Source organism: Ascaphus truei, chromosome 11 (assembly GCF_040206685.1).
Source record: "Ascaphus truei isolate aAscTru1 chromosome 11, aAscTru1.hap1, whole genome shotgun sequence".
Lineage (NCBI taxonomy): Eukaryota > Metazoa > Chordata > Amphibia > Anura > Ascaphidae > Ascaphus > Ascaphus truei.
The window spans coordinates 28,498,850-28,518,616 of NC_134493.1; the positions used below are offsets into that span (position 1 = coordinate 28,498,850).

At 41.8% G+C, this 19,767-nt stretch overlaps 1 protein-coding gene across 2 annotated transcripts in view; it reads left to right on the plus strand.

The window, feature by feature from the left end:
• The window catches only part of LOC142463117 (cytohesin-3), a 44,378-nt gene extending 24,683 nt beyond the window's left edge, over nucleotides 1-19,695 (plus strand). The window contains exons 9-12 of one of the 2 annotated variants that reach the window (XM_075565439.1): nucleotides 11,536-11,612; nucleotides 12,234-12,305; nucleotides 12,964-13,118; nucleotides 17,706-19,695. In XM_075565439.1, coding sequence (XP_075421554.1) covers nucleotides 11,536-11,612; nucleotides 12,234-12,305; nucleotides 12,964-13,118; nucleotides 17,706-17,778 — 377 coding nt within the window. In that variant the 3' untranslated portion in view covers nucleotides 17,779-19,695. Of the gene's footprint in view, nucleotides 1-11,533; nucleotides 11,613-12,233; nucleotides 12,306-12,963; nucleotides 13,119-17,705 lie in introns of both variants that reach the window. The other variant, XM_075565440.1, reaches the window with a different exon arrangement.
• Nucleotides 19,696-19,767: the final 72 nt, after the last annotated feature.

Consider the following 19,767-nt stretch of genomic DNA (forward strand, 5'->3'; position numbering starts at 1 on the left):
TATATGTTTTTCCTAACAATACGTTTAACACAACATGTAGAGTCGCCATAACTGCCCCGATCTCTGCTTCATTTTCCTCTTTGTTGAAACCTTCTCCTAATTGCTTCTGTGATGTAGAGTGAGCCACTAAATCTGACTGCATTATCACCAGGGCTGAGCAAACAAGATTGGTAATCGTGTCCATTCAGAGCCACCATGAACATGAAAAACAGGGAAATATTTCAGACTTTTAAAAATCTTTTAAGATTACTTTAATTTGTCAGATTTCTTTTCTTTATGAGGTCTCAAACCCTTTGTTTTACCTATCAAACCTATCACTGCTGTTTGTTCACTGTGGTCTTAAGTGGAACTACATCTCTACCTTCCAGCACACCAGCTCTGTGGGAGAATAGGGGAAGCCTGACAGAGCATGGCAGAGGCTGATCCAGAACATGCCATTGGGTTTGTCCCTTCAACCAGCAGCTGGTCTGCTCAGAGGACTATAGAACTCTGCCTTTTGCACGCCCAGGTATCTTGTGACCTACAATGCACCAGCCCCCAAATTACTATAGCAGATAAGAAAAAAGTGGGAATCGGCTGTGATTAGACTATATGTTTTTGGGGTGAGAGGGAATGTGTTCTGTAAAAAGTACTGATTCTCATAATTGGCACCCGAAATTACAGCGCTCGCTCAAGTTATCTTTGTGCATGTTAATGAGAATCATTATTATTATGATAATACTCTCCAACCCGCTGTGAAAGGTTTGGTTGTGTCTTTTGTCAGGAACGTCACAGGCAGTATAGTTGTCTGTTAGAATTAGGGTAGCCCGATCTTTGGTTTACCCAGAGTTTGCGAGTTTGAGAGTTTGAATGGCATGAGAATCTCCACTCTCTGGAGCAGTGGGAGGCAACATGATATAGCCTTTGACCCCTCAAAAGGGCTGCACTATCGATCTATCGATCTACATATATCTCAATTAAAAAGATCACTTGTGAGCACATTCACATGTCTTAGGCAGGTCTGCAACCCTGCCTTTCACCATTATCCCCAGCATACAGTGCTTCCACTGCAGCAAGGGATTCTGGGAAATGACATGCAAATGAGCACACGTGTCACCTTTTGTCTGAAAAACCATTGTTACATGGAGCCCATATAAGCTAATGCTCGCTGTTAACACAGCTTTAAAGCACAGCATGGGAATCAGATGCAAAGCCAGAGAAACCACTCACAGACATGTTTCAGCCTTAATGGGGATCATCAGTGTGAGGTTGGTTGTACTGCTGGCTTTGCATTTTCTATATATATTCTTAATGCCGGCACACGGATGACATCTCGCCGCTGCCATTTAGCCGCTACCGGACAACTCGCCGCCAAGGTAAGTGAGTGCATTAGCATTTATTAGTATTAGGTAAGGAGTTCGAGGTTTTAGGGTAATGCAGGCACTCTGTAACAAATCGCAGGATGCTTATCAGCTGGTGTTCCTTATCAGGAGGATATCCTGAGGTCCCAGAGAAATCGGCAGCAGAGATTGGAGTGAAACAGGCACACAGATTTGCTAATCCCAAAAGATTTATTGTGCCAAAGAAACCAAAGATTCGGCTTCATACAGTATATCAGGCTTTGTGACGGTGAGGGCAGCCCTGCCAGTGTGCCTGTTTCACTCCAATCGCTACTGCAAGGGGTCAGGTTGGGGATTTTAGGGTATAAGGGGTTAGGGTTTTTTAGAGTAAGGGGTTAAGGTTAGGGGCTTACCTTTGCAGCGAAACGTCCGGCGGCTAAATAGCAGAGGTGAGATGGCTACGACAAGATGCCGGCGGCTAAATGTCCTAGACCAGTCTCCACTCCTCTGAACTAGGGTGAGCGGGCTGCTGCGGAGGTAAGTGGTTAAGAGTCGTGGGCAAAGCCCCTGAGGGCCGCATGCTCAGTCTAGAGCAACAAAAGCTTGCTCCAGATCAGTCCCTTTCTGGCTTTTTAGACTGCAGGCTCCTTAGAGGGTTAGTTCCGATTTAAGGTGCAGTTCCACATAGGGCCAAACTGAACGGATGATGGGGATATGTTTAGTAGAGGGGGGTGGGGGTGGGGAAATTGGACCGGTATATGTATTGTTAAGTTTATCGTAACCATATCTTAACATGGCATTTTGGCCCGCTCTTACTGCCCTTATGTCTAAAGAAGTGACAAAAGGCAGAATACACTACTGACTTCCTCTTCTTCAAGGTACTTTGGGGTACTCCTCAAGACCTGCCCCCTATCCTTATACCTTCCACTGCTGAATGTTCATTGACGGGCGGCCTGGCTAGCTAGCAGCCCCTGTTGGTTACATCCTTTAAGGTGGTGTAATGCTGGTGTAATGCTGGTGTAATGCTGGTGTAATGCTGGTGTAATGCTGGTGTTATGCTGGTGTTATGCTGGTGTTATGCTGGTGTTATGCTGGTGTTATGCTGGTGTTATGCTGGTGTTCTTGTTGAATGCACAGAGTTATGAGTTCGATTCCAAACTTAGACACTCATTTTCACGGCAAATATAATGTATCTCTTATCTCGAAGTGGGTTATAATATTGTTACTCCTTTCTCCCTGCTCTACTTGTGGTATTGTCTGTGCAGATCCGATTTCCAGAAAGCCATTCCAGGACTCCATCCCAGGGGTGGCTGCATGAATGCCGGCGAAGCAGAATTGTATTGACTTAGTGACCTTGGTTTATGAGAGATCTTTGGAAAGCTGTCGCAAATAATGATGCTTTTCTGCATAAGAATCAATGCATTTACCTTCAAACTGTGGTTCTTTTTTTGTATGTCTTTTATTTTTCCATATCTGTGAGTTTATATTGCTTTGGTTTGGCTATGATTTTTAATAAGTGGTTTAAATGTGCCTTCTTGTTTTCCTTATGGCCTATGACCTTTCACCTTTGTGTTCTGTGACTGGCTGTCTCTGCTTATTCGGCATTAGGAGGTACGTACCCAAATGCTCCCAGCCACACTATTCTTTATTCATTCATTTTTTTAACATTTTTTATTTTATTTTCCACTCCTTTATTTTTTCCTTTTGCTAAAGTGTTAAATAATCACAGAATGGCGCTTTTTTTTTTCACATAATCAGCATTTGCATTTTTTTTAATTTTTTGGTCGAAAAATCTTTTAGATTCTCCTACCAAGCGATGATTTTCTAACGCTCCAATAATAACCAGCTGGAAACAGTAGGGATTTACCAGTCCCCCCAATTGTAGAGGTGCAGCTGAGAAGTACAAGTTCTTCCGGCCGCCCAAAAAAACTTCGCTCAGAGATCAGTTTCAGTCTCTGGTTTCACACCGTGGGAGGGAAGCGAGAATAGTATGTGCTGGGGATTATATCCAATGCCCTAAATTAAGAACCTGGTAAATACATTACAAAATAAATTCCAAATACTAATCCACGCTTTCACAATCTGACCTAACCCATAACCCAATCATTTAACCCCGTCCATGCAGATGATCATCACTCAACTTAAAATACTCCGAAAATATTTTGTGTTGGTGACGCCTCAATGTCATTTTTGCAATCCAGGATTGTGCGTATATTTGCGTTTTTAGTTTATATCTACGTGGAGTTCAATTTACAGAGGTTTTTTTTTTAAACCTAACACAACTTGTTACGAAGCACAGAGCAAACACTGCACCAGTCAGCTAATGAGTACAAATGATCTAAACAAAATGACCAGGTGGCCAATTAACACTTTCACTACCTCTGGCTGGGAATCTGTTGAAGATGAAGCATTAGCATTTACATTAGGGCTGTCAAACAAGGTTTTGCAAGCTCCCCCCCCCCCCTTCCCCGACACCTGAAGCCGCCCCGTGACACTCTTTGCTCCCCCAATTGCAAGTGTACTTAAAATAGCAACTTATTTCATATAGCGCTTTTCTCCCAATGGGGCTCAAAGCGCTTCACACTGACGGTGCAGGACTTTTACAGATACAGTCGCTGCACAGGGTGTTTTTGTTTGTGCCTGAAGCACAGGGAGACTTGCCCAAGGTTACAAGGAGCTAATACAGTCTGATACTGATATAGTCAGTGGCTTAACTCCCTAAGCAACTCTTTACATTACACCCATAATGTTTTATTTTTTTTGCCAGTACTTAAGAATAAACAAAGATGGCAGCTGGGTGACCCAAGCAGAAGCTGCAATGTCCTCTCAAGATGATATCGTGACTTTCAATTGGCCGACAAAGTGAGACTGACCCCAGTATCCGTTTTGTTTATCCCAGAGAAGAATTCTTGGAAGGCAATTTCAGGAACTCTGCCGTTCGGTTCCAGTGGACCCCTTGTATCAAATAAGATTAAATATATATTCATATCAAAAAACAAAAGAGCAGCTTGGATTGCTGCTTTTATATTACTTCGCAGTTTCCTTAAGATATTACCTAGTAAAATTAAAATGAAATGTCATTTATAAGAAGCAACTAAAAGAGATTTGCCAATAATAATTAAAATATAAATAAAAAAAGTGGAGGGGAAAGAAGGGCTGGGAACAAGTGGAAGGGAACGAGGAGTATTGGGGAGGGAGATGTAATTCACTTTGCCTTGGCTCAAATATGGTTTTAGATTCAAGCACTGTGGGTCTCTAAAGTACCAAGCAAGTGAGCTCTAAAAAAAGGATAGGAATTGTCTTTAAAACGTGAATGAAAAGTCTTCTGTGGCATATTTGCTGCACTTTCCCTTGGCAATTTTGTGCCTTAGTCTTGTTGCATTTCATTCAGCCACATTTAACATTGGTGGCCCCCTGTACGCCAGGCGCCTGGCCCCTGGCAGAGAAGCGCTTACGGAAATGATCCTGAATCCAGAAATGCAGAAGGAAACGGAAGCATAGTCTATAAAGTCCCTATTGGATGAAGGGTTATACAGCTGTCCTACTTGAAACTCACCACTTCCACTTTTCTGCCAGATTATAGCCAAGATAAATAATGTTCAGAAGAACGAAGAGTAACGCAATTTATTCTCAAAAACAACTATGATTCTGGATATACTAGTTTTGAGAGACCCCACAATTTTAACATGGAAGTCCCTGTGGTTTATATATTGTATAAACTTAAATTAGAGATAATGGTCAAATGTCTTTTTTAGTAAAGCCCATTAGTTTATTATTCTATCAATCGGTGCTTTATTGACGAGGGTTTGCATTGTGCACCCTTAGTGTTAATCAGAAAGGCTTAAACTATAAACCAAGACAGCACTGATTTATATTCACTCCGCACCTAATGTGTATGATGTAAATTGAAGAAATGCTAATTAAATTAAAATGATAAACGCACAGATTGGATTCAATGTAATGACGCCCAAGTGTATAGTGATATGGCTACTATTCACTTGATTTCTGTAAATGTGTACATACAATATTGTTAAATAAACGTATAAAACTTAAAGGATCAGTTCCCGCTACAGATAAATAAATTCCCCCTCTCCCTTTTTATTGCTATGAAGCAGGGGATCTTCGGGGCTGAACAGCGTTCATGTTCACTCGGGGGGACCGGCTAGTTCCCAGGATACCTACTGGGGAAAGTGTCGCTGTGTCCTCTCCTCCAGAGGTAACACAATGGAGGTTTTAATCTCCCATGTCACGTGGGCCAATAGTTATGCATAGTAGATCAGGTTGAAAGAAGACGTGTCTTAGTTGAACCTATGCTAAATTTAGGCGAAGGATACTTTATCCTATATTTTGTATTTACAGTACTTTGATCCAGAGGAAGGCAAACAAAACATTCCAGTGAAACATCCAATGCTGTCTCTCTGGGAAAAATAAATTTCCTCCTTACTCCAATAATAGCAATCGGTTTACTCCCTGGATCAACATCATTCCCATGTTTCCTTATTTGGTATATCTCTGTATACCTTTCCTTTATAAAAAGATGTCCAACCTTTTTTGAAGATATCTATTGTATCTGCCATTTGAGTCTCCATGGGTAATTAATTCCACATTTTAACTGCCCTTACTGTAAAGAACCCTTAAGGGATGGCCCAGAGTCCTTTGTACTGCCCTTGGGATGAATAATTATTTTGAACGCTCCTTGTATTGTCCCTGAATATTTAAGTATATAGTTATATCCCCTCTTAGACACCCCTTTTCTAATGTAAACAAATCTAAATTACTTGGCCTCTTCTCATAAGTCAGATTTTTCATCCAATTTATTAATTTGGTGGCTCATCTCTGCATTTTTTTTTTTTATAGTTCCATAATGTCTTTTTTATGGAGTGGTGCCGAAAACTGTACTCTATATTCACAGTGTGGACTTACGAGTGATTTATAGAGGGGTATAATTATGCTTATGTCCCTTCCATCCATACCCCGTTTAATGCAAGATGAGATCTTATTTGCCTTTGCAGCTACTGCCTGACATTGGGCACTATTGCTAAGCCTGCTGTGTACCAGCACTCCTAAATCCTTCTCCATCAAGGATTCACCTAATTTTTCCCCATCTCAGTTGTAAGTTGCCTGTATAGGCATCATCATTTGTCGTGGCTTCCTATTGACCTGCTTCTCATGGGGGATTTAAACCTCCCTGGTAAGTATCGCGTAACCAGGGGGTCCTTGGAGCGTAAATGAATGCGGTTCAGCCCCGGTGCCCCCCTGCTTCCCACCCATGCTGAAAAAAGGGGTAATTAACTTGAGATGCTTATTGAAAGTAGAAGATTGTGGACATGCTCTCCCACTTTCTGTGGTGGGCGGTATTAAGTGCATCCATAGTGTGTGAGATGACAAGCAACACATTATATTGCAATGGCACTGAAGTGGTTATGGACAGAGACCAGACAATATTCTGTTGGCCTTAATTTTAATTACATATTCTCCAAAGAGGAAGGAGCCTCTGGGTTTAGAAATTTCTGGAGATACTCCTGCTTATTATAGAAGGCTGCATGTTTGTTTTCAGTAAGGTTCATTATTTCATATTGAACGTAAAATGCTTGGTTAAGAATCCTTCATTTTATTGATGTCATGCAATCTATATAGACAGGTTAACCCTTGTAACGTAGAAGGCAGATTGGTTAAGAGGGATGTATTCCCCACAGGCATCTGATTTGATGGGAGTGCACTTTATAAGATTGGTTTCAGGACGCCATTTTGATATTGACCCTTTTCTTAGAAGTAACGACCCTCTTGAGGCTATGCAGTCAGCGCGCATCGTGGGTTGTGCGCGTGTATCACGGGTTGTGCGCGTGTATCACGGGTTGTGTGTGTGTGTATCACGTTGTCCTGTGGTGTTGCTCACTGGAAGTAGGTTTATTTTTCTTTTGCTGTAGAACTATTCTTAAAAGAATTGCAGAACTTAGGCTTGGGAGTTTGATGCCAACGCACAATGCCGCTAACACGCTGCTGCTGCCAACACACACTGCCGCCGCTGCTTCCGCCGCCGCCGCCAACACACACTTCCGCTGCCGCCAACACACACTGCCACCGCTACTTCTGCCGCCGCCGCCAACACACACTTCCGCTGCCGCCAACACACACTGCCGCCGCAACTTCCGCCGCCAACACACACTGCCGCCGCTACTTCCGCCGCCGCCAACACACACTGCCGCCGCTACTTCCGCCGCCGCCAACACACACTGCCACCGCTACTTCCGCCACCGCCAACACACACTGCCACCGCTACTTCCGCCGCCGCCAACACACACTGCCACCGCTACTTCCGCCGCCGCCAACACACACTGCCACCGCTGCTTCCGCCGCTGCCAACACACACTGCCGCCGCCGCCAACACACGCTGCCGAGGCCAACACACACAATTCCGCCACTGCTGCGGCTGCCAACACACAATCCTGCTGTTGCTAACACACAATTCTGGATGTGTCTCCTGTGTTTTGCAGAATTAACCCCTTTGTTGCCAGAGAAACCTGTAGAGTACTGGAAACTCGGGACACCACATTGCTAAATGTATTTATCAACCCCAACATCTCGTACTTTTGTCAACTCTCTCCCGACTAGTCCTGTTACCCTGGAGTCTGGGTGGGGGCAGGCACGGCCGGTCCTGACACCTGTTTCAGTGCTTTAGCATGCTGATTTATTCTACAAAGTGGAACGTACAAATGAAATGGAAAGAGGCCACAGGGCTGACACGGCTGAGGTCCCTGCTTTCCTCATTTCCCTACTTATACCTTTTTTATTTATTTTCCTGTAACAATCCAGTTTGTCCATTAGAAAATACATTATGATTTCTCTGTGGAACTCGTTATAGCTTAGCTTATGGATATTTCCTTGTCGGTTCTCTGGTCACATTGGGTTCACTCAGCACACAACACACACACGCGCACGCACACACACACACACACACAACACACCACACACACTTTACACTTTTACACCTTAATGAAACGCTATAGTGTTTCTGCACCTTGTTCTATCCCTGCAATGCCGTGGGAAGCAGCAAAGAGATGGTTGAACCATGCTTATGACCAGCAGTCTATTTGTTTTTGTTTGCGGTGGGGGTTATTGGTCCCCGTTTTTGGAGTGTCCCAGGCTGAAATTACTCGTACTTGAAATTGGAGCTTACCGGACGATGACCAATAATTTTGCAAGCTTACAATTAAAATCGCTTCACTATTACCTTACAATATGACCATCTATGTATCATTACCCTCCAAAGCTTGCAACGGGTCATTTATAAGATTGAAGTGAAAGATGATTTGGGAACAGAATTGTTATCAGCACATACAATAAACAAGGCTGTCTTTAGTAACGGCACATTTCCACTCCACAGTAACACACATTGTATCCTTGGGTGTGGCTGTGTATGATTCATTTATCTAATTGGTTTATAGGATAAAATGTGTGTTACTGTGGAGTGGTTGAAAGGGAATAAGGTTTTTAAGCACCAATGGGAAACTAATTGAACCTACAGGTATCCCCTATATAAGGGGTATCCTTTGAGTGCTAGGATACACCCCCTGACGAAGTGTTACTGAAACACGAAACGCGTAGAGGTATCCCGAGTCTCTGTGGGACGTGTGACGTCACCGCAGGACGCTTTCCCCCTCCCTTTCCTCAGTAGCGGGCGTGCAGCTTGAGCTCCGCTGCTAGCCCAGGTGTTGGTAGCTTGGACACCATCCGCACCCTCCGACCGGGACTGGTTGTGAGAAAACCGCACTGAGGTTTGTGTACATCTTGGGAAAAGGAGGGGGGAAGTGGAAATGTGCCGGTACTAAAGACAGCCTTATTTATTGTATGTGCTGATAACAATTCTGTTTTAACCATTGAGCATTGAGTAAATATATAATTATTTCTATCACATTGACTTTGGTTTTTCTTGCGCCCCTTTCTTTTATATGTGCTTTTTAGATCATTAATCGTATCTCAAGTTGCCCCTTAAAGAGGCAGTCCGTTTGGCAGTTAAAAATAAAACCAAAAATATATATATTATTATTAATATATACAGACTTTGATTACCTCCTATTGAAAACTAATTACCTAAGCTGCCGATCGATTTGTTCTCCCGTGATCGATCGGCAAAGATCCTGCTTCCCAGGGTACACTAAATGGCTGCTTTTCTTTCCATCAATCCTTCAGTCAGTGTAACTCAGCAGCAGCTCTTTGACAAAGCACCTAGAACGCGCAAAACGCGTTAGTTATTGTTGCCTACCAGATCCGTGATATCACCCATCCAATAAATTGCTTTTAACCAATTTTTTTATGTGCTGAGCTCTATCTTCCCCAAAACGCTGTGCACCGCCCCTCCTTGTCTTGGGACTACTGTACACAATTAACTCAGCAGCCTCCATATATTCTTATATTACTAAGGTAACATTGTTTTTTTGTTACAGTTTGCAGCTCAACCTTCTGGGAATATTGGCAACAAATGATCACAAACAGGAAAGTGTTACAAAGCTCTTGCACTGCTGCGGGAAGGGTGTTAAAACCTGCTATAGAAATCAAAAGATGCTCAATATATTAAAACTCATTAAAAATGGCATTATCTAATACTACAAAACCGATTAAAAAAAAAAAAAAAAACGTAGGATATTGCATGGATTGGTCCTTTAAATGTCCAATGCCGCGGGCTAATATTGGTCTTGTGTGTGTGTGTGTGTACTCTGTACATCTTTGCGTAGACAATATTTTTTTTGCTTTTCCTCATCTAAGAGAGGAATATTTGATCTGTATGCAGGAAACGTAGAGATTACGGTCTGTACCGATACACGTCAAGATGGTTTTTGCACGGTAACTCGGAGGTGAAGACTATAATGTAATTTCCTTGTGCCAGGAATATCTTGTAACAAGATGATCCGTAATGATATTAGACCATAATGAGGTTAGGTCATGGATAATGAATGCACAAATCATATAGCCCAGAACATTTTCAAATGCAGGGAGAGAAAAGTAACAATTACTGGGGGTAACAAAAAGGATGGTGTTTCTAAACAAACAATTTGACATTCTCTGGCCACTTACAATGGATGCGTTTGTTTCGCACTAGGACATTTAAGAAATAAACTGGGACAGAGAATGAGCATGAGCTTTGCATTGAGCTTTTGAACGCACAAGCTTACAATTCACCCTCCTGGTCTGCATTTCCATTGGCTGCTTATTTTGCTGTCATTTTCACTGCTGTATCCAGACATCTTTTTATACTAGTTTTGCATCAACTTACTTTGTAATTCTAAAACCTGATCATTCAATTTTAATAGAGTGAATAAGGTTAGATGGATGTTCTTTTGTCTTCCAATTATCCAGGGCATACTTACTGCAGTATAAACTTTAAAACGAGGCTATTGTACACATGGTATGACTTCATTCCTGTACCGTTACTGTTTTGATCTTTTCTCTGCTGGGAAAGATTTTGACCATTTTCCAACACTCGTCTCAACTCCTTTCATTGGTCACGCACTATGTAACTCCAGAGAATCCTGCAGTGCTTTGCAAGGTGCTCTGACCGTGAAGGAGACCAGTTTATACCAACATGTGAAGCGATCTAGAACCTTTAGATGAGCCTCTGTGGGACTTCACTTACTTTTGCATAACAAAACTCTAAAATTACAGGTGGAATCTCACGTTATATATGTAGTATACCTTGTGTAGCACGTTTTATATAATGTATTTATACTGTGTACATACACGGTACACAGTGTGTATGTGTATATATAAGCTATATTGTCTGATTTTACTGCGCTTAATGTACTTTTATAATTCCCTGTACTGTATTCTTTGAAGCGCGGAGTACACTTTTGGCGCTATATAAATAAAGACATACAATATTTAAAAGCATTTGTTGGTATTGATGCAGAGGTCCTTGCAAATCAGTATGTTTTTATATTGCAGGCCCCTCTGAGAGTGGAGGAGTTAGTCCCGTCTAGGAACGGGGGTGGGTGTTCATGAACCCAAAAAGAATCTGCAGTTGACAGATAAAATGCACATGTGGCTACAGACATTGCAGCTGCATGATAACAAAGCAATGTCTGAAGATGAAATGCAGGATTTGTCAAACACGCCGGCCCTTAGACGCACAGAGTTTAGCACTAGGTCTGCTGACTGAATGCACTTTGTGAGATGGGATTGCAGAAAGGTTTGTTAATGAGCCAATGCTTTGTGTTTGTAGGAGGAAGAGTAAAAACATGGAAACGTAGGTGGTTCATCCTGACTGATAACTGTCTCTATTACTTTGAATACACAACAGTAAGTATATACAGCGAGAATGCGTGTACTATACGTGCTAACTCTGCTAACAGGGTTCTTCAACATATTGCTGTATAATGTGTTGCAGGACATACTGGCAGAAAAGGCTTAATCCCTTTTAAACGAATAATGTCTTTAATGTTCCATATCCACATATCACTATTGAGTGCAGCTGGAGTAAACACTGGAATCAAATTTAATTGCAGAAGTTTCTAAACTCGTGGCTACCATTCATTTGTTGCGATTGGTGAAAAGTGTATTTCGTGATTTAATCCGTTTGCTTTAAGTTTTGTGACTCTTCAATGTGAATTCCGTCATCAGGACTGAGTTTATTTTGGTTCCTTTCAATAGATCCCACATCAACCTCCAGTGGTCAAAAAGAGCCATTACATCTTACTTTCTTAGCTTGGGTCGAACTTGATGAATGTCTTTGTTTTCTAAACTTATCTACTATGTAAGGGCCATGTTGGGGCTAGACACTTCTTCACCTGGTAATGGGGGGGCACTAGGGGGGGAGGGGTGCGGGGGGGGGGCGGAGGGGAGAGAGAAAGAGAAACAAAACTTTTTTTGGTCCGTAATAAAGCTGTTGACCATCACAAATGTTTTACTTGCCTATTAAAGGACAAAGAGCCACGAGGAATCATTCCTTTGGAAAACCTGAGCATCAAAGAAGTTGAAGATCCTCGAAAACCTGTGAGTATTCCATGTGGGTGTTTGTTCAGAGTGTAAGGTGGGATAGATCCCTGCGGGTTCTGTCGTGCAGAGGTGTTCCATCCCCCCTCCCTAGTGATGCAGTGCAAACCCACGCAGTGTTAAAAGAGCAGTTACCCTATTTTCTTATATGGGTGGGAAGCACGGGGCCTCTGTTGCTGAACTGCGTTGCACTCCTGGTTTCCGAGATACTAAAAGGAGAAGGTGCCACTGGTTCCTCCCCTTTAAGGGACACCGGAATCTGCAATGGATTTCATTGGCCCACGTGATGCTGGGGATTTAAACAACCTGAAAATAGCAGCAGTAGCAACTTCCCTGGTAAGTATTTCTGAAACCAGGTGTCCCTGGAGCGGAAAGGAAGGCGGTTCAGCTCCCGCTGCCCTCTGCCATGCATTCAAATTGCCGCTTTAAGTGCTAGGTTACATTTCCTAAGTTGATTTTGTTGACCGCCAGTTTCTCCCCCTAAATGTGTATTACAGTCTCATTATGTGGGAAGGGAGGGGTTAAGGTTTTTCGGGTAAGGCAGTGTGTGCGCACGCGCCCGGGTATATTACAGTATACCGTCCAGGACATAGTGTACAGTGGTTGCTCTATTGATGCGTGCAGTTGCAGTGCTCACCACACATGCATTTCGTGACAGAACTGTTTTGAACTCTACAATCCAAGTCACAAAGGGCAAGTTATCAAAGCCTGTAAAACGGAAGCGGACGGCAGAGTCGTTGAGGGGAACCATGTTGTGTACAGAATATCCGCCCCAACCCCCGAAGAGAAGGAAGAATGGATCAAATCAATCAAGTGAGTATTGAAATCAGAGGGAAGTCGGGGACTGTCAAAAGCATCTGAGGCAAGCAGTAAAAAATAAAGACCTAACTATTCCGATCATTCCATAATAAACTATGCCAGAAATATACTCCCAGGATCCCACCTAGAGACTATAGGGATATATTTGGACGGGGACAGGCACGCAAGCAATGTACCCGGCGTAATATAGATCTAAGAGATCTGAAAGGTTACTAATTAAACATTTGCTCTTTGTTTTCACCCCTCCCCTGTAATGCCTTGCCGTCTCTTCTCGCCTCTTCCCAACCATAGGCCGCGATTATAGTGCGCGCGTGACACGCACGGAAAAACAAACTAGGCTGGAGGCGATTGGGAGGCGTGGCTGTGATGTCACACGAGCGGTTCACCCTCATTGGCTGAACTGCTCGCAACGCGGCCGTCGCGCTGCAATAACAATTTCAGTTGTCTCCTCTCTAATCTACAGTGGTAAATGCGCGCTGGCCGTCCAAAGTTTTTCACTAAGATCCCTCTTGGTGCTGCTCCCCATCTCCCGTGATCAGCGGGGCTGGAGAAGACTCACACATAGACAAACGGATGGGGGCGCAAAAAAGAGAGGGAAAGGAGTCAATGATTGTTCAAAAGCATAAGTATTTTATAAAGGCATAAAGTACAAAGACTTAAAATAAAATAAGGATCTTATTGATCCGAGTACACCAGGCAGGTAAAAACCACAGCAGGAACTCCGTAGTCCATGAGCCCCCCCTCCTCCGGATCGCAGATGGTAAGTGCCGAGGAGAAGTTCCAGACCGGCGTCCACTTGAAATCTTCCCTGCACTCGTGTAAGCAACGCTGGGTTCACAGCATCATCACCTTCGTACCCAGCATGCAAGTGGCTCGCCTACGCGTTTCGTGTCACGTGGGACACTTCGTCAGGGCGAAGCCACAATGCTCATTGGAGCAAACTAAATACAGCGAGCTGATCAATGAGTAACATTGTTACTCGTCTGGAAAAATGATGTTACCAGCCTTCCAATCAGTATAAGTTGTAGTACCATATCAACAATTGACAAGCATGCAAAACAAAACACACATGAACATAGAACATAAGACACATAATGTACCAATACTAATAATCGTATTAACCAATGAAGGGATATAAGCATATAAAATTATACAATTAATAATGATAGTAATAATTTTTTTTGCATATATTAAACCAAGTGCAAATGAATGCATGATTGAACCAAACTTGGAAAACTCCAACAACTGTTTCCCCATTACATATTGAAGTGTGAGCCTCAAATCAGAGAACATTGGAGTGAGTTTGCAAGGGTTGCACTTTGCATAACTATTACACATTGACATGTGGAACTTAAGTCAGAGAGGCTTACAGAAAATATTGCAAGGGTTAGAAATGATGCATAAGACGATCTCAAAAAGATCATTCAACAGATGATGTGCCAGAAATATATAAACATTTACACTTTCAACATGTTTTGAGTATAATTACATGTTATAGTGATGGTATTACCCATTAGCTTGGCATTATCAAAAAAGTATAAAAATCTAATTTCGACATTTTAAAAATAAAACAACCAAGAAACACTATCCCACAAGAACTTTATAATTCCTGTACATTTAGAATATAATTGGATGGTAATGGTAAACATTGACATAATAAACCAATTCATGTTGTAAGAATATAATTATACTTGACGGTCTAACATTTGCAAAGTTACCATACTCGTTGTTACGCAGGTAAAGTATCAGACACTCATAACGGACATTAGATCCTTCCAGTATAGTATATTATTTATTTTGTCAGACAAATATTTTTCGATAAATGACTTGATGTTCACTAGTATTAAAGACTCATTCAACATAGAAACTATAACATAATTCAATCATGAACAAAAGCAGACAGGGGGGCAAATACTATATTCCCTATTGAACCTTCACATCATACTGGAATATTGATTAAGCCCTAAAAACGAGGGATTTACTTGAGAAAAGGGGCCAATTCTATATGTTCATTGAGACCACCAGGAGACTTGCTGCCTAGAGTGTAGATCCAAAATTGTTCTTTTTGGAGCTGCATGTTGTCTCTGTCACCTCTCCTGGGGTCTCTAGGAACAATTTCTATTCCCCTAAAATGAAAACCTTCAGTTTTCTCCTTCATGTTGTAGAAAGAAATGATGCGCCAAGTTACGAATTGTTTTGCCCTTCGCAATATTACTTTGGGCATTTTTAATTCCTATTATTGAGTCTTATCTCATCAATTGACTTACACCAGACAGGTCTCGATTCAACACCCCATAGGGGATTTTAGTATTGGTTTGTTTTGTAATTTTAAGTCGTCGCAGTTGTCATAATTAATATTTTTTATTTTTTTGAATTATTGGTTTTTGTGAGCTCTGACTCACTCTAGTGAGTCACTAGGTAGGGGTGATTCTACCTCATATAGTGGGACAATTGGTATCCCAGGCTAATTTAGCTATTAATATTACTTTGAGTGCAGTTAACTGGGTTCTTTATCATTAATCTTAGAGTTAACGTGTTGTGCTATACATATCTTTAACCCTTTGCACCCTAGACTACAACTCTATAGGTATTGGGTTGAGCGTTGAGCCATTTCTTTAGTTGTTTTCCTGGTGTACTTGGATCAATAAGATCCTTATTTTATTGTAAGTCTTTGTACTTTTTTTTATGCCTTTATAAAATACTTATTATTTTTGAACAATCAGTGACTCCTTTCCCTCTCTTTTGCGCCCCCATCCGTTTTGTCCCTCCTCTCTAATCTGTCTCTTCATAGCGCGCACCATGTGCGCCTTCATTGGTCTCCATTAGTTTGTTCCGGCAGCGCGCGCCCCCACTATAATCTCGGCTTTACTCTCTCCTCCATCATACGCTGCTTCTTTCCGCACTCTCCTCCTCCCCTCTCTTTGCACTCCCCGCCTTACTGTCTGCTCTTCTGTGCACACTACACTCCCTCCTCTCTTACTCATGTCTCCTACTCACCTTGCTGACTTCCCTCTCCCATGTGCACACTGCTCTCAGCTGTGTCTCCTCTCCCACTTGCTTTCTCTCCCCGCCCCCCCTCCATCAGCCCTGCTCATCTTTGCACTTTCTCCCCCCTCACTTTGCACTCCCTGCTTTACGGTGTCTGCTCCTCTCTGTGCACATTACACTCCCTCTCCTACTCATCTCATTTGTCTCCTCTCTTTGCGGTCTCCACTACCATTACAATCCCCTCCCCCAGTTTCTTTGGTGAGAGACCGCTCAGTCGATCACAGAGTGGGAGCGATGTATGTATCTTTATTTATGTAGCGCTGACAATGTACTTGGCCTTTTACAAAGACAATACAGTACAGGGAATTATAATACAATCAGTGCAGCAAAGTCAGAGAATAGGAAAGGAAATCCCTGCCCCGGAGAGCTTACAATCTAAGTGGTATGTTGGGAGACTTACAGAGACAGCAGGTGAGGGAATAAGTGCTGTAGATGGCAGTGCTTGGCCACGTTGGTTGGTAGGAGTGACAAAGTGTGGGACAGTAGCCATGAGTGCAGGCTGTTGGGATGCTTCTTTTGAGAGGTGAGTTAAGGTTGGTATTAAATTAGATGGGTTAACATGTTTGGCAGGGAGGCGTGGGAGAGAGCAGGGATGTATATGTCTGGGTCCAGGATTAGGAGAGATATCCCCAGCAGCAAGGAGGAGTAGAGAGAAGAGGATGTGGGGTGCTTTTTATTGAGGGGTGTAGAAGTTCTTGGGAAAGGTGTGTACTGTACATAGTTGTGCAAGGTATACGCACAAGTTAGGTGAAGGGAAGGAGAGATGAAGAAATGTGGATAGAAGAGAGTGGGGAAGTTAGAGAACAGAAAAGTTTACAAAGGAGTGAGGAAACAGAAAAAGCAATAGGGGGCTATAATGAGATGCCAGGAGAGAAAGGTAGAAGAGAGGTCCCAGGTATTGGAGGAGATGAAAGCACAGATGTGTAAATCAGGCCTTGGGGGGCAGTGTAGCACTGAATGTGAAACAGCAGCTTACAAAGTTAGTGTTTAGATGTGAAAACGTTGTCAGAGCATTTAGAAAGTCATGTTCTCACAGTTGCAGGGATGAAGTGCAGAGTCCAATTCTTGTATTCTTCACCTCCAATTCAACGCCAATTTGAACTCCACAGACACTCCATATGTGAAGGCCAATGTGCAGTCTCCTTACACAGGCTGTCCCTAGGCTGAGCGGCCTGTCACTCGCCTATCACACAGGGATGTGCAGAAAGCCTTAGAGAAAGAACACGTGATCGTTTTTCAGGAACAAAATATCGATGCCGTGTCGAGTTTATAATCTCATTTTGGGGCATTGGGCTCAGGGAAAGTGACTTGCCCAAGGTTACCATTAGAACAGGAAACGGGATTTGAACTGGCTCCAGCTGCTTCAACGGCAGAGATATCACCACTAAAGCAATAGATCATTTTTCAGCAAATTGGAGTATAAGTAATTTATCTTTGTCTCACCAGATTTGCAGAAATTTACACGCATGTTGTTTTGGGGGGGGGGGGGAGGGTGTAAATACAGAATCAATGTATTTTGTTCTCTTTCCCTAGAGCGAGTATCAGCAAGGATCCCTTTTATGATATGCTGGCAACAAGGAAGAGAAGAATCGCCAATAAAAAATAACAAACAAAAAAGAAACCAAACTGGTAACAGGTATCGCTACAGCGATGTAATGCACGGTACTAACTTTGCTGAACCAGCTCTAATCTGGATTTCGGAAGCCTCACTCTGTCAGAGCGGAACTAACCGTGAGGAAATCGAACATACCATATTCTTGTTATTCATACCGATTTTAAATGCGTTTAGTTGCAGACCTACTGGGTGCTGAAAAGGGTTTAAACAGATTTTTTTTCAGTCCAGGTCACTAAACAAACATAACACTTCTGTCAATCGCATCACAAGAATCCCTAGTGAAAATGTAAATACCTCCTGTTCCGTCTGTTTAGTTTTGGATTGGGAAATATCACATTAAAGTTAGTATAAAGCATATTCAAACCAAGTATTTGCTAATGTATATTTCTTAGTATGGCAGCTAATTCATTATGGTACAGTACTAAATAAGGTAATTGCGCTGAGCTGCATTTTTAGCATTGCATGTCTGGCTAGATTTGCTACAAGCCTAGAAATATCCTGACAGATAACTTCAGTAGCATACAAGTGGCTATTGGCAGCTGATGTGGGTACATCGTTCCACGTGGAAAGGAGAAACGGATTGTTGCAGGCTGCTTTTCTTGATCTTGGTGAAAGTTATCAAATACCATATGTTTGTTTGAGAAACCTCCTGAATTTGGAATCCATAAGCTTAGTGATCCCCTGCATTGTACAGACATATATATTTTCTCCAAGTACTGTATATAAAATCAGCATGAATACGGAGAATGTGCTTCAGAGTAACGATCTATGATGGTTATAAAAAGTGGACAAAAAGTTTAAACTATGCACTGACACGGTGAATTGGCAAACTGACTGTTCATGACGAATTTTGATAAAAAAAACATTGCATTTTCTAAATAGCAGTGCAATACAACAGATGCATTTATTATATAGCTCAACAATGTGGTGTATCTAGTCATGTATGCTTTTCTGTGCCATGCACTGTGCTACACCACAACATTACTGTGTTATTTGATGATGCAACATTTTTGCACTGGTTCTACCTTAAACCACTGCAGGTTATTTTGTAAATCATTATTTTTTATTTTCATGAAACTTACTGGGCTATACCCCAATTCCAAGAGGGAAAATGTTTGCAGGGCTTAAAACATGAGCAGCATTGTGAGCTTGTTCACATCCCCTTCTTTACTGCAAGATTTCCTTCTCATGCATATTCCCTGGAAAATGTATGCCACCTGCATCTAACCTTCAGCTGTAATTAATATATTATTACAGTTACAAGTGTGGTGTGCGAAGAGGGACGGATGTTTTAAATACGTAGTAACTGTCCGGTTACCTTGAGTACATTTGTTTGTAGAATCACTTAACCCCTTTCATTAACGAGTTACGAGAATGTTTTAATTAACATGCTACGGTTCACATTTTTTTCCTGACGTACGTTAATTTGCCAGGATTTGTTTTCCATCTGTTTTTTGAAACAGTATTTAAAGTTGCAAAAAAAATAAACAAGATTCAGCTGGACTAAATCTTGTGCTCAGAAAAATGATTGGTAACTTTGTCATTTAACACTTTGCTATTACAACACTACATTTGTATTTGAGAGAAGCAGGTTAATGTTTCCAATGCACATCAATGTATATTAATAGGTCACTTACAAACCAGAAAATTACCGTTCAGATTGGATGTTTACCATTTTCTTATTTATTTCTATTACATTCAAAATGATTCTACTTGCATTTAAATATAATTTTAAAATGTAAATATTGTACAGTTATATATTACGTTTGTAATGTAAACCTACTCTTTGCATGAAGAATTCTGTATCTTGAGTTATACTCAATACAAATGATTACAGGAAAACAAAAACTATTGCAAATACTGTTACTACCTTTCATGGAATATAATTAAAGGCGTATATTGTTGAAAGACGACATGTTGACTGTTTCTTGTCCAGAAATTTTTTTTTGTAAGTATCAATAGAATGGGTCAGTGTTGAAG